Genomic DNA, 15,448 nt, shown 5'->3' on the forward strand with positions numbered 1-15,448 from the left:
AGCTATTCTGCATCAGATTCATCCCATTAACCAGACTGATGATGAATAACCAAAGGAAAAACTTGCATTTCTAGAGCATCTTCCACCACCTCAGGAAGTCCCAAAGCACTTTACAGCCAATTAAGTACTTGTTGAGGTATCGGCACTGTTGGATTGTTGGAAACGCAGCAGCCAATTTGCGCACAGCAAGCTCCCACAGAGAGCAATGTGATAATGATCAGGTAATCTGTTTTTAAAATAATTTTGGTTGAGGGATAGCTATTGACGAAGAGGCTGGGATGCATGCCACTGCTGGTTATGCCATGCGATCGTTTACATCCATCCAAAAGGGAACATGTGGCGTCCACTTAATATCTCAGCTAAGAGGCAGCAACTCTGACAATGCGGCACTCCCTCAGTGTTGCTCTGGAAATGTCAGCCTAGATTTTGTGTTCGCATTCCTGGAGTAGGACACAAACCCACAAACCTTCTGGCTCAGAGGCAAGAGCATGACCCACTGCAACGCAGACCGACCCATTTCTTATGATCATACTGTGCATTGATAATCCACGTCTATGTCTGATATTTTATATTGACAGTGATTTGCAGCATTGAAAATAACCAACTGGGGGGGCATTGCTTTTTTCTCTAGCTGGTTCGTTACACCATTGAGGGGTTGCTGCAGCTTGGGCCCCTGGGATCAACAAACTTTCTACCAGATACCAAATGTTTAATCGATGACAGAAGAATCAAATCTCCAAGTCTCAGGAAATGTGACGAGGTACCCCGACCAAATCAGAAACTCTGGAATTTCACACAGGTATGATCTTGTGTTTGCTTCAGTTTAAGTCAGAAGGTGAGAGGAAAATAAAACCATTGGAAATTATTCATAAAAATTACAAGGTTATCACAGAGGGGCTCAGTCCTTTACTATTGAGATCTGTTACTTAGCTATTTAACCAGACATATAGTGAACCAATAGTGGAGATAGGTTTGGCCCTCTGGTGGGGGAGACATGGGGTTGAGCTCGCCATTCAGCCCATCATGCCTGTAACAGCTCTTTGAAAGGGCTATTCTATTGGCCCCCCAAACCCCATTCTCCCCCCACTAGCCCTGCAAATGTTTCCAATTCAATTAGTTTTCCAAATCGGTTCTGAAACTTACTATTGAACATGTTTCCCTCGCCCGTTCAAGTTGAACATTCCAGGTCAAAACAATGTGCTGCAGTGCAACATGATTCCTCGCTTCCTATCAGGTCCTATTGTCCATTAATTTAATTCTGTGTCCCCTGTTTACTGAACCATCTGCCAGTGGAAACACTTTCTCCGTACACCCTGTCAAAATGCTTCATAATATTGAATACCTGTATTAAATCCCCCACTCAACATTCCTTGGGGAGTATAATCCCAGCTTCTCCAGTCTCTCCACATAACTGAAGCCCCTCGTCCCAGTCGAGTAAATCTGCTCTGCAGCTTCTCCAACGTCTTTGATACCAAATTGTAAATGTTAAATTTACAGATTATGTTATTTAGCGGATATGTTTTCTGAATGCCCCCTGTTTGTTGGAGACTTGCCTTGTCTGGCCATTGCATGTCTTGTGCTCATAGTTCTGAATCCATTCGTTTTAATGGTGCTGACTGCTCTTTTGACTGAAACAGTCTTTTGTGAACCTCCATTATGCAATATTGGACACCAGCGAGTCCCCTTCTCTCAAAACCTTCAGGGTTCAGCATTCCGCAAGATTATATTAGTCTGTTTTCTTTTTCTCCATTCATTCATGGGATGGGTATCCTTGGCCAGGCCAGCATTTATTGCCCACCCCTAACTGTCCTTGTTCAGAGGGCATTTAAGAGTCAACCACATAGCTGCTGGGCCTGGAGACCAGACCAGGTAAGGACAGCAGATTTCCCTTCCCTAATGGGGCATTAGTGAATCAGATGGGTTTTTACGACAATGGTTTTTGTGATCATCATCAGATTTTTAATTCCATTTAATTGAATTCAAATTTCATCATCTGCCGTGGTGGGATTTGAACCTGGGGCCCCCAGAGCTTTATCCAGTGACCATACCACTAAGTCACTGCCTATGCACAGTCAGCAAAGTTACCGGAAAGACATGTTAGCTGACCAATGGTGTTTAGTTGAAATGTAAATGGCGTATGAACTACCCTTGATTTTTCAAAGCACTTGATTACTTTTGGGAAGAAAGTTGATTAGAGTTTGGGGTCATTCCAAGTATCAGTTGTGGCTCAGTGCATAGAACTCTTGCCTCTGAAGAAGAGGTTATGGATCATGCCCTACTCCAGTGATTTGAGCTAACGCTTCAAGTGCCAGTGGGGAGGGAGTGCTGCACTGCCAAGCAGCCTTTTACCAAATGGGACATTAAATGCAGCTGGCGAACAATGGGAATAACCAGGGGGTCTGGCAACACCTGTGGAGAGGGAAACAGAGTTAACATTTCAGGTCGATGACCTTTCATCAGAACTGCTTCTCTCTCCACAGATGCTGCCTGAACTCCTGAGAGTTTCCAGGGTTTTCTGCTTTTATTTTGGATTGACAGCGTCCGCACTATTTTGCTTTTGCATTAAACAGAGGCCCGGCCTGTCCTCTTGGCTGGGCAGCGCTATTTTGAAGTACACCAGGGCTATTTCCCATGTGTCCTGGCCAATATTTACCACTCAAACAGATGATCTGCTCATTGGCACATTGTTGTTTGTGAGAACTTGCTGTGCACAAATTTAGTGCTAAGTTTCCTGAGGTTGTGAAAGGCACTATATAAATTCCCATCTTCACGTCTGCAAATGCCAGCACACCTTTCAAGGAAACATTCCGACTTGATTTCAAAGACTTGAAACAGTCATTATGTGTAAGCGAAAACTCAATTCTCGTCCCAGGCAGGCTCATAAATTTCCTCTCCCTCAGAACTATACCATTTACAGTTAAAAGAGTGTAAACTGCTAACACATATTGATTTTCCTTTACAGAATGGGCCAATTATCAACAGAGACACGGGTCGTTGCCTGGAAGTGGAAATGACCAAGGACGCTAACTTTGGCCTGAGACTATCCTTGCAGAAGTGCTCTGGGCAAAAATGGATAATAAGAAACTGGATCAAACATGCCAAGCACTGAGCGCTGAGGGGATTTACCTTTGTATATCTGTTTCCACATGACATTGTGACATGTAGCCAAACACTCATGAGACATCGTGGGATACACAGTGTGGGACCACCCAGTCATTCTCAATGAAGGGACTCGGACGGACACTTCCATTTGGACATTACTGACAACTGCACGGAATTAGATGAACAATAATGATGTGCCTTTTTCACATATAAACTTCTCGACTGGAAACCAGTCCCTTAAGCATGTTTGATTTATTGTATTGGAACAGAAAACTGTCAATAATAAAATTTAAACAAAAAAACACCAACGCGTCAGTAGACTAAATAGCATGACTTTAAAGGCAGGAGCAGAGGAAGCTGGGAATTTATACGCACAAGTTTTTAAAAGGTGGCAGAAGTTGGGAAGGTTGATCAAAAAAACACACACACACACAGGATCCTGAGGTGTATAAATTGACACACAGTGCTGGAATATCCCATGGAGACAGGGTGGGAGATAGGGGGGAAGATGAGGGGGGGCAGGAAAATGGGAGAAGCAGCTTTGGGACACTGCCACCAGAGGGAGTGCCAGGGGAAGGCTGGAAACTGGCCTACTGCATGGAGATGGGCAGCCAATTAGTCCAATTAAGAGCCTGCTTAGGGGCTATTTTTCACCAGCGGGCGTATTTTTCCCACTGTCAGAGCACCCCTCCCCCACCATGTACAGAGGCCACCAGCTCAACGTCACCTCCCGGCAGCAGACCAGGGGGACATCGGAGCTGGAGGCTCCATACCCCAATGAGGGGAGCCACAGGCATCAAAGGCCACAGTCCCATCAACGAATAGACCTGCGGAGGGGTTTCCCACACCCCTACCATCTTCAGGACTCTCTTTTTCGTTTTGAGGATGCCTCCATGTTGAGGCACCCTGACTCTCTCTCCCCTGTCTGCTTTGGCACTGCCCACCTCTCCCACTGAGGCTGCTGGCTTGACATTGCTGCAAGCCCTCTGATTGGGCCTCCAGCCTGGGAACATTCCCACCATCCTTCATGGAATGGCAGCCACTTAAGAGACAGCCTCCCGGAAGGTTGTGTCAGGGGGACATGCTGACAGTATGGTTGGGCTCAGGATCCCAATAACAGTCTGTGTCTGGGTCCCTACACCCAACAGAAAATCCAGCTCATAGAGTACAAAAGCAAGGAGGTTATACGAAATCTTTATAAAACCTTAGTTAAGACCCAGCCGGAACGTTGGGCCCAGTTTTGGGCACCAAGCTTATGGGAAGAATGTCAAGGCCTGGGGAGAGGGTGCAGAGGAGATTTACTGGAATGGCACCAAGTATAAGTGTCTTCAGTTATCTTGTTCATCCTTTGAGGTGAAGATGACCCATGTCGATCAGGTGGGGTGTTTGGTAGGATTCCAGTGGGTATGTAGGTGACTGCTAAGGCCGATCTGCTTCCAGAAGGTTCTGCTGCAAACAGGCCAGGATTGAGTTTCGGATGAGTTTCTGGCTCGGGATTTCCCCTCCTTGAGTTGTTTCTCTGTCTCTGATGTACGTTTGCTTTCAAAGGAGGCTGCACTGTTTTTGATTTGGTTTCACCAGGTGCAGTGATCCTGGGCGAGTTTCTCCCAGGACTCAAAGTCGATATCAAAACTCCAAAGTGAAGCCTTTGAAGTGTCCTTGTAGCTTCCTTTGACCATCGTGTGAGTGCACCCCAGACTCGAGCTGGCCATAGAAGATTCCCTTTGGTACACGAGTTCAGGCATTCTGGCTACATGATCAGCCCAACTCGGCTGTGACTGCCTCAATCTGCTGTGGATGCTTGGCATGTCAGCTCAGATAAGCACCTCGGTGTCTGGAATTTTGACCTGCCATCTGATCTTCATAAGTTTCCAAAGGCAGTTCGGTTGAAAGTGGTTGAGCTTCTTGGGATGATGCTGGTAGACAGTCCGAGTCTCGCATGCATAGAGCAGAGTGAGCAGGACTATTACCCTGTAGATTTTCAGTTTGGTAGGCAGACTAATAAACTTGGAGAACAAAAACAGAATTACCTGGAAAAACTCAGCAGGTCTGGCAGTGTCGGCGGAGAAGAAAGGAGTTGATGTTTCGAGTCCTCATGACCCTTCGACAGAACTTGAGACAAGTTCTCAAGTTCTACTCAAGTTCTGTCGAAGGGTCATGAGGACTCAAAACGTCAACTCTTTTCTTCTCCACCGATGCTGCCAGACCTGCTGAGTTTTTCCAGGTAATTCTGTTTTTGTTTTGGATTTCCAGCATCCGCAGTTTTTTTGTTTTTAATAAACTTGGAGTGCAGGGCAGGTTTCTTGTAAGTGACAGTAAACTTTATTTACAGAGCTCCTGATGAAGCTATATGCTTGATCTAAGACCAAGGCCAGAAAGCTCTGGCCCTAAGATTACCCACACTTAGGGCTGATTCGTCTATACAGTCATATGATCCCCGTAACAGTATGAAAGGTGTAACTTACTATTACTACACAGACTTACTCCTCCTTGTTGCCAGACTAATGTCAGAAGTCTGCTAAAGGCTACACTTGTTTTGGCAATTCTTGCATGTGAGCCTTGTCATCGATATAGACAGTTTGAGAAGTGCTGCTGAGATAAAAGTAAACTTATCCATTGCTGACAGGTTCTGATCATGGACTGAAACCTTTGGCTCGAGATAGGGCTTTCCTGGAGCAGGCTGGTATATATTACTTCAGTTTTCTTTGTGCTGATCCCAAGGCTGAAGTTGTCACATGTATTGGAGAACAAGCCCATATTATATTGTATATCCAGCCCTGAACCGGCAGCTAGTGCATAGGCATTGGCAAACAGGAGATTGTGATGTATGCCCTTGGATACTTTGGTCTTTGCCTGGAGTCCTCTCAGATTGAGCAGTTTCCCATCTGTGTGATATCTGATTTCAATGCGAGGGTCACCCTCATGGAAGGCACCAGACAGCATGGCAGAGAAGAACATGCTGCAGAGGGTTGGCACTGAAACACAGCCCTGTCTAACTTCATCAGTGACTGGGAATGGGTCAGAAGACTCACCGTTATCCAGGACACGCATGAGCATGCCATCATGGAACTGTTGAACCATGGTGATGAATCTCTCAGGGCAGCTGGATTTGTCCATGACCTTTCACCTCACACTGACTGTGTCAAAGGTCTTGGTCGGGTCAACAAATGTGGTGTAGAGGTCCATGTTCTGTTCTTGACATTTCTCCTGGAGCTGTCTACCTGCCAACACCCATATCAGTGGTTCCTCAACCTGAACTGAAGCTGCATCGACTCTCCAGCAGCAGATTCTCATTGAGATGTTGCACTGAACAGTTTAGAAGGATTCTGGGGAAAAGTTTGCCTGTGATGGGAAGGAATGAGATTCCCCTACGATTGTCACAAGATTGACAAGTTCCTTTCCCCCTGTACAGTGGACAATGGAGGCACCTTATCTTGTGAAGTGCTTCCTCGTTCCCACATAGACTGAAAGAGTTCTGTGAGCTTCTTAGCCAGCCATTGACCTTCAGCATTGTAGATCTCAGCTGGGATAGCATCAGCCTCCTGGAGCTTTGTTGTTAGACAGGAGTTTGATTGCTTTCGTCATTTCTAACAGCGATGGAGGGTCATAAAGAATACAGTTAATGGCAACCTGTGACAACATGTTGATTGCTCCTTCATAAGAACATAAGAAATAGGATCAGGAGTAGGCCATTCAGCCCCTCGAGCCTGCTCCGCCACTCAATAAGATCATGGCTGATGTTTTTGTGTTTCGATTTCCACATTCCCATCTACCCCCAAAAACCTTTGATTCCCTTGCCGAACAAGAATCTATCTACCGCTGTCTTAAAAATATTCAATGACCCCGCATCCACTGCCTTCTAAGGCAGAGAATTCCAAAATTGCACAACCCTCTGAGAGGTAAAGTTTCTCCTCATCTCTGGGCGACCCCTCATTTTAAAACAGTGCCCCCTGGTTCTGGACTCACCCACAGGAGGAAACATCCTTTCCACATCCACCTTGTCAAGGCCGTTCAGGGTCTTGTATACTTCAATCAAATCACCCCTCACTCTTCTAAACTCCAGTGGAAACAAACCCAGTCTGTTCAACCTTTCCTCATAAGACAACCCACTCATTCCAGGTATCAATCTAGTAAACCTCCTCTGAACCACCTCCAATACATTTACCTCCTTAAATAAGGAGACCAAAACTGCACACAGTATTCGAGGTGCGGTCTCACCAATATCCTGTATAATTGAAGCATGACGTCCTTACTTTTATGTTCAATCCCTCTCATAATAAAGGATAGCATTCCATTATCCTCCTTCATTACTTGCTGTACCTGCTTAATAACTCTTTGTGACTCATGGGGCAGAATTTTCTCCATGTCGAGTGGACGCAGAGCTGATCGACGCCAGTGATTGGCTCTGCGCTGCCATTATAGGTGGATGGGCCAATGAAGGCCCACCCAGGGTGACACATGGCCTATAGCCCTCAGCACTACCTGTGCAGTTGGGGGGGTGGGGGGGGGGGGTGGGGGGCGCGGTAGGAGGGAGAGTCAGGGCCTGTGCTCTTTCATGCACGAAGCTGCCTCAGGGAGATTAAATTCAGATTGAATTTTTTTAATAAAGATAAAAATTATTTACACATGTGCCCTCATGTGACAGTGTCGCATGAGCTGGGACATGATTGTCAATTTATCAGAATCTATTTATTTATTTATTTAATGAAACCTTCAGGAAGCCTCATCCCACCCATGGATGAGGTTTCCTGAAAAATACGAAGGCCGCTTGGGCTCTTCACTTGCCCCCCCCCCCCCACCACCACCGCCAACAATAAGGTTGGACGGGCAGCGTTAGTAACTACTTAATTGTTTTTTAATGGCCTTAATGCACGCCCGACTTCACCACGCGTCATTTTACACATCGGCATGTCGGGCCTGCCCCTGCATGCCGATGTCAAAATTCTGGCCGTGTACTCGAACACCTAGATCCCTCTGCACCTTGCAATTCTGCAGCCGTTCTCCATTTAAGTAAATACTCTGCTTTTTTGTTCTTCCCGCCAAAGTGAACAACTCCACAATTTCCCACATTAAACTCCATTTTGCCACCATTTTGCCAGATCTTTGCCCACTCACTCAACCTGTCTATATCCATCTGCAACCTCCTCATGTCCTCTTCACAACATACTTTCCTACCTTTGTACCACCTGCAAATTTAGCCACCATGTCTTCGCTCCCCTCATCTAAGTAATTGAAATAAATTGTAAAAAGTAAATTAAAGGTAATAAATTGTCACACCCTGCCAACCAGAAAAAGACCCATTTATGCATACTCACTGCTTTCTGCCAGCCAGCCAATCTTCTATCCATGCTAATACATTACCCCCTATACCATGAGCTTTTATTTTCCATAATAATCTTTGATGTGGCACCTTATCAAATGCCTTCTGGAAATCCAAGTACAGTATGTCTACAGGCTCCCCTTTATCCACTGCTCATGTTACCCTTCAAAAAACTCCAATAAATCAGTTAAACGTAATTTTCTTTTTACAAAACCCATGCTAACTCTTCCCGATTGCCTTGAGCTCTTCTAAATGCCCAGCTATTAACTCCTTAATGATCGATTCTAATAACTTCCCCACAACAGGCATAAAGCTAACTGGCCTATAGTTTTCTGTTTTCTACCTCCCTCCCTTCTTGAATAGAGGGGTTACATTTGCTACTTTCCAATCTGATGGAACCTTTCCAGAATCTAGTCAATTTTGGAAAATTAACAGCAGTGCATGGAATACCTCATTAGCCAATTCTTTTACGACCCTAGGATGTAGTCCCTTGGGACCCGCAGACTTACCAGCCTGCAGCTCCATCAATTTGCTCGGTACCGTTTCCCCAGTGATTTCAATTTTACCAATTTCCTTTCTCCCATCCACCTTCTGATTTGCAGCTATTATTGGAATATTTTTTGTATCCTCTATAGTGAACACAGAAGCAAATATTTATTAATTTAATCCTCCATTTCCTTATTATCTACTATTAACTCCCCACTGTCACTCTCTAGAGGACCAACACTCATTTTACTTACTCTTTTCCTTTTTAAATACCAGTAGAAACTCTTGCTATCCGTTTTTACATTTCTAGCTCCCTCCCTCTCATACTCTAATTTCTTTCTCCTGATTAACCTTTTAGTCATTCTCTGCCCTTCTTTATATTCTGTCCAATCATCTGTCCTGCCGCTCATCTTTGCTGAGTTGCATGCTTTTCCCTTAAGTTTGATGCTTCCCTTAACTTCTTTAGTTAACCACGGATGGTAGGTCCAGCCCTTTGAATTTTTTTTATAGTAGGAATGTACTTGTTATACTGGAATGTACGGAAATATCCCCTTAAATATCTGCCACTGCTTCTCTATTGATCTATCCCCTAGCCTAGTTTCCCAGTTCAATTCAGCTAGCTCAGCTTTCACCTCCACATAGTTGCCCCTATTTAAGTTTAAAATATTAGTCTTAGACCCACTCTTCTCCCTTTCAAACTGAATGTAAAATTTAATCATATTGTGGTTGCTGCTACCTAGCCTTTACTCTGAGGTCATTAATTAATCTTGTCACATTACACATTACCAAGTCTAATATAACCTGCTCTCTGGTTGGTCCCAGAACATGCTGCTCTAAGAAACTATCGCAAAAGCATTCTAGAACTCCTCATCCAGTCAACTACTGCCAATCTTATTTTTCCAGTTTATGTGTAGATTAAAATCACCCATGATTATTGCCATCCCTTTATCACAAGCACACAATATTCTCTCTCGAATACTTCGTCCTACACTGTGGCTACTGTTAGGGGGGCTGTAGACCATTTCCACTAATGACTTTTTCCACCACTATCCCTCAGCTCCACCAAAACCAATTCTACATCCTGATCTCCTGAACCAAGGTCATTTCTAACTATTGGCCTAATGCCCTCTTTGATTAACAGTGCTACCCCTCCATCTTTACCTAGCTTCCTATTCTTGAATGTCATGTACCCTTCAATATTAAGGACCCAATCTTTGGTGACCTGCAACCACATCTCCGTAATTGCTATCAGATCATATTTTTTTACTTCAATATGTGCCATCAATTCATTTGCTTTGTTATGAATGCCACGTGCATTCAGATAGAAAGCCTTCAGTTTTGTCTTTTTGTTACCTTTGTAACATCTCATCTTGACTGTTGATGTATTCTTAGGTTTTTTCTCTCTGTCCCTTCCTGCCATTCTCTAACGCTCATTGCTCATATTACTATTTTGCTCTCCTGTCTTGACTCTGCGCCTTGAATTGCTACCTCTACCCAAACTTGATCCCTCACCCCTTTTGTTTAGTTTAAAGCCCTCTCTACTTCCCTAGTTATGGGATTTGAAAGGACACTCAACCCAGCATGGTTCAAGTGTAAACCATCCCAATGGTACAGCCCCCACTTTCCCCAGTACTGATGTCAGTGCCCCACAAACTGGAACCCATTTCTCCCACACCAGTCTTTGAGCCATGCATTCGTCCCTCTAATCTTATTTGCCTTATGCCAATTTGCACATGATGGATGAGGGCTGATTGAGAAAGTGGTTAAAGTGCTCTGTCTACCTTTCTGGAATTTAGGCTTTGTCTGTGATCAATGTTGACCCTTTGGCACTGAGGATTAGTGATGAACCTATAGGCAGATTTCAGAGCATCATAGAATCTCGTCTAGTCTTTGCGGTTAGCATGTGACTGAAGTTCATTTGCATTCTGATTCAGCCAAGTGTCTTCCATCTCTGAACTTACCTTGGACAATTCTACAGGCATTTCAATGGACATCGTGCTTGGATAGTGAGGATGTGTCATTGAGGTGAAGCCTGTTGAGACGATGTTTCTCCTTAAGTAGTTTCTGGATCACCTTTTTACTCTCATCAAACCAATCTTGATGCTTATGAGAGGAAAGGTGAAGGGCCCCTTGAGCCGTGAAGGATACTGTACCCAAAGATCGCTCAGTCATCCTTAAGCAGTGAGTGTCTATTTTCACTGTACACAAGCAGCTCTTGAGTTTCTCCAAGAAAGATTCCTTCGCAGTTGCCAGTTTGATCCTTGAGCCATTGAGATGCTTCCGGACCTTTATGCCCTGAGGGCATCTAGGGGGATGGATCTTACTGTGTAGCTTTGAGATGATGGGACAATGGCCAGTCCAGCAGTCAGGGCTGCACATGGTTTTAGTTACACACATATCCTACCTGTCCCTGGTGACGACATGGTCAGTTAGTGGTGGGAAGAGAAAGTCTGTGAGACCCAACAATATGCTGACCATCAGGACATGCAAAGCTTTTTTGAATCCACCAGGGTCATCTATAGACCAAGGTCAAATAGACAAAATGCCCTTTGTTCACAGGATGTTGTGTTTCTTCTTAATGATGATGACGCTGTCTGTCAATGCTGGAAAGAACATTTTTAACAACTCCTCAACCATGAATCCATAGTGGCTGCTGATACTCTCCAGGCTATCCTCCAGAACCCTGTGGTACAATCGATGGGGGAATGACCATCGAGGGGAGAGCTGTAACAGTGGATCAAAAATAACAAAGTTTGTGGACTCGACGGTATTCCAGCTGAGACCTTCAAAGCTGGTGGGCTATTGCTCACATTAAGACTCTGTCCACACATCGTACAGACTTGGGAGAAGAAAGAACTCCTGCCCTCCAACTTTGGGAATGTGACAATTGTAATTATCCTCAAGAAGGGAGATAAATCACACTGTGGAAATTATCTGCGTGTTTTTCTCTTATCCAAAGCAAGAAAAATCCTGACACCCATTCTCCTCAATCAACTACTTCCTGTGGTTGAGGATCCCCTCCCAGAGGCACCATGAGGCTTTAGACCTTCCAGAGGAACCTCTGACATGGTCTTTGTTGCCAGACAAATCCAAGAAAAATGTCAAGAATGACACCAGGAACTTTTCATTCTTCAACCTGATCAAAGCATTTGCATCAGTAAATCACGAGGCTCTGTGGATCATGCTCCAATGATTGGGATGTCCAAGAAACGTCATCTCAATCCTTCAATTACTTCATGTTGATATCACTGCAAATGTCTTAAGGGGGAGATCTGAAACAGACACCTTCAAAATCCAGACCGAGGTCAAGCAAGGCTGCATAATAGTCCCATACAATTTACAATCTACATGTAGCTATTCACCTCATCAAAGATTAACAGCTCTCTGGTGCGAGTATTAAATACTATCTAGATGGAAAACTCTTTAACCTCAGTTGCCTCCATGTCAAAACTAAACTGACCACCATAGACATACATAATCTACAGTTTGCAGATGACTGCAGTGTCATTGCTCACTCTGCACCGGATCTACGAGCCACTCTCAATCTCTTCAAATCTGCATATGAGAGACTCGGCCTGTCCTTGAAAGTTACCAAAACAAAACTCATATATCAACCCAGACCTAGTCAGCCAAATATTCCACATCCTATATATATTGAAGGAGAGAGTCTGGGATATGTTGAGCATGTCCCATACCTCAGCAGCTGCCTCTCTGAAAAGGCCACCATTGACCAGGAGATCCAATACCCGGTCAGCTGCACCAGCTCAGCCTCCTACAAACTACAGCAGTGAGTGTTTGACAACAAAGACTTCCTCAAGTCAAACAAAGTCCTCATTGAGGATGGAGATATTTGTGGAGCCTCCTCCAGTGAGTTGTTTAATTGCCCACCACCATTCACAACTGGACTTGGTAAGACTGCAGAGCTTAGATCTGATCCATTGCTTGTGGAATCACTTAACACTGTCTATTGCTTGCTATTTCCACTGTTTGACATGCAAGCAGTCCTCTGTTGCAGCTTCACCAGGTTGACACGTCATTTTTAGGTATGCCTGGTGCTGCTCCTGACAGGCCCTCCTTCACTCTTCATTGAACCAGGGTTGATCCCCTGGCTCGATGGTAATGGTAGAGTGGAGGATGTGCCTGGCCATGAGGTTGCAGATTGTGTTCAAGTACAATTCTGCTGCTACTGATGCCCCACAGCACCTTGTGGATGCCCAGTCTTTAGTTGCTAGATCTGTTTGAAATCTATCCTATTTAACACTATTTAACAACATGATGGAGGGTATCCTCAATGTGAATGCGGGACTTCATCTCCACAATGACTGTGCGGTGGTCACTCCTACCCATACTGTCATGGACAGATGCATCTGCAACTGATAGGTTGGTGAGGATGAGGTCAAGTAGGTTTTTCCCTCTTGTTGGTTCCCTCATCACTTGCCACAGACCCAGTCTAGCAATTATGTCATTTGGGACTCAGCCAGCTCGGTCAGTAGTGGTGCTACCGAGCCACTTTTGGTGATGGACACTGAAGCCCCCCCACCCAGAGTACATTCTGTGCCCTTGCCACCCTCAGTGCTTCCTCCAAGTGATGTTCAACATGGAGGAGCACTGATTCATCAGCAGAGGGAGGGCGATACATGGTAATCATCAGGAGGTCTCATTGCCCATATTTGACCTGATGCCATGAGACTTCTTGGGGTCCAGAGTCAATGTTGAGGACTCCCAGGGCAACTCCCTCCTGACTGTATACCACTGTGCCCCCACCTCTGCTGGGCCTGTCCTGCCGGTGGGACAGGAGATACCCAGGGATGGTGATGGTGGAATCTGGGGCATTATCTGTAAGATATGATCCTGTGAGGATGACTGTGTCAGGCTGTTGCTTGACTAGTCTGTGAGACAGCTCTCCCAATTTTGGCACAAGCCCCCAGGTGTTAGTAAGGAGGACTTTGCAGGGTCGACAGGGCTGATTGCGCTTTTGTCATTTTTAGTGACTGAGTTGACGCTGGTGGTCCATCTGGTTTCATTCCTTTTTCGAGCCTTTGTAGTGATTTGATACAACTGAGTGGCTGGCTAGGCCATTACAGAGAGCGTTTAAGAGTCAGCCACATTGCTGTGGGAGTGGAGTCACATGTTGGCCAGACCAGGTAAGCACAGCAGATTTCTTTCCCTACTACTGAGACAGATGGGTGACTCAGGTCTCCGTCTCAGCAGTTAGCATTAGACTAGCTATTAATTCTAGATTTTTATTAATTTAATTGAATTTAGATTCCACCAGCTGTTGTTATGGGATTTGAACCCATGTCCCCAGAGCATTAGCCTGGGTCCCTGGATTACCAGACAGCAACATTACCATTGACCCACCCACTCCCCCTAAATAGATAGGGAGAAACTATTTCCAGAGGCAGGGGACACATATTTAAGGTAATTGGAAAGGGGGTCCCAGGGGCCGATGAGGAGAACTCTTTTAACTCAGTTGTGAGCTGGAATGCGCTGCCTGAAAGGGCGGTAGAAACAGATTTAACAATAACTGTCTATAAGAAATTGGATAAATACTTGCAAAAAAAAACACAGGGGTATGGTGAACGACCAGGGAATGGGGCTAATTGGATAGCTTTAGCAATGCCGAAAGGCCTCCTTCTGTGCTATATGTTTCTATGATTATTACTTAAAGGATGTTGCCTTTAAGAAATGATTCTCATTACTTGAGTATTAGAGAGAGAAATGATAGGCTGCAAGGAATCATTTGTCTTCCCAGATGCACCCCCAATATTCGGGGTATAGTTGATTTCAATTGTTTGTGTGGGACTTTGTTCAAGGACTTTTCGGACTCCCTGTCAGTATGGACAGAGTTGCTAGTCACATCCCCAATAAACTGAAGCAAATGGGTATCATTACAGCCATAACACAAGGGCCAAGTATTGTGCGTGCTAGAAATCTGAGATAAATGCTGAGATAATGCTGGAAATGCTCAACACCTCAGGCATCATTTGTGGGGAGAGTTAATGATTCAGGTTGCTAACCCTTCACAAAATCCCTTCTAGTTACTTGCTCCAGTGTTGGCACTCTAATGAGAACATCATAGCCACAATTGACTAACTGCCTTCTATTAGTTGTTTCTCAGAGGGCAGAAGATGGCATTAGGATACCCTCTGCTAAATGCCCACCTGTGACACTGCATACCTGGAACACTGATTAGTCCCTGGCATCTAAAGTTGCTATGGTTGTGGAGGGGAGGGGGCCAGAGAAGTTGTGAGGGTCTCTTCAGCTCAAGCCAAAGGAGAAACTATATTCACCTATTCTTGCTCTCAGCTTCACAAGCAACAAATCCCATTGGGGATTCAGGAGAAACTTCCTAACCCAGAAAATGGTTGGGACTTGGAAGTCACTACTGCAGGGAATGGTTGAGGTGAATGGTATAGATACATTTTAGGGGAAGCTGGAGAAACACATGAGAAAGGAACAAATAAAAGTTTTGCTGATGGGGTGAGCTGAAGTGGGTGGGAGGAGACTATGTGGAGCATGAACACCAGCATGGACCTG

At 44.9% G+C, this 15,448-nt stretch overlaps 1 protein-coding gene across 1 annotated transcript in view; it reads left to right on the forward strand.

The window, feature by feature from the left end:
• The window catches only part of galnt9 (polypeptide N-acetylgalactosaminyltransferase 9), a 367,007-nt gene extending 363,601 nt beyond the window's left edge, over positions 1–3,406 (forward strand). The window contains exons 10-11 of the mRNA XM_041202235.1: positions 632–799; positions 2,963–3,406. Coding sequence (XP_041058169.1) covers positions 632–799; positions 2,963–3,109 — 315 coding nt within the window. The 3' untranslated portion in view covers positions 3,110–3,406. The remainder of the gene's footprint in view (positions 1–631; positions 800–2,962) is intronic.
• The last annotated feature ends 12,042 nt before the right edge of the window (positions 3,407–15,448 follow it).

The sequence above is a fragment of the Carcharodon carcharias genome, chromosome 13 (genome assembly GCF_017639515.1).
Source record: "Carcharodon carcharias isolate sCarCar2 chromosome 13, sCarCar2.pri, whole genome shotgun sequence".
Lineage (NCBI taxonomy): Eukaryota > Metazoa > Chordata > Chondrichthyes > Lamniformes > Lamnidae > Carcharodon > Carcharodon carcharias.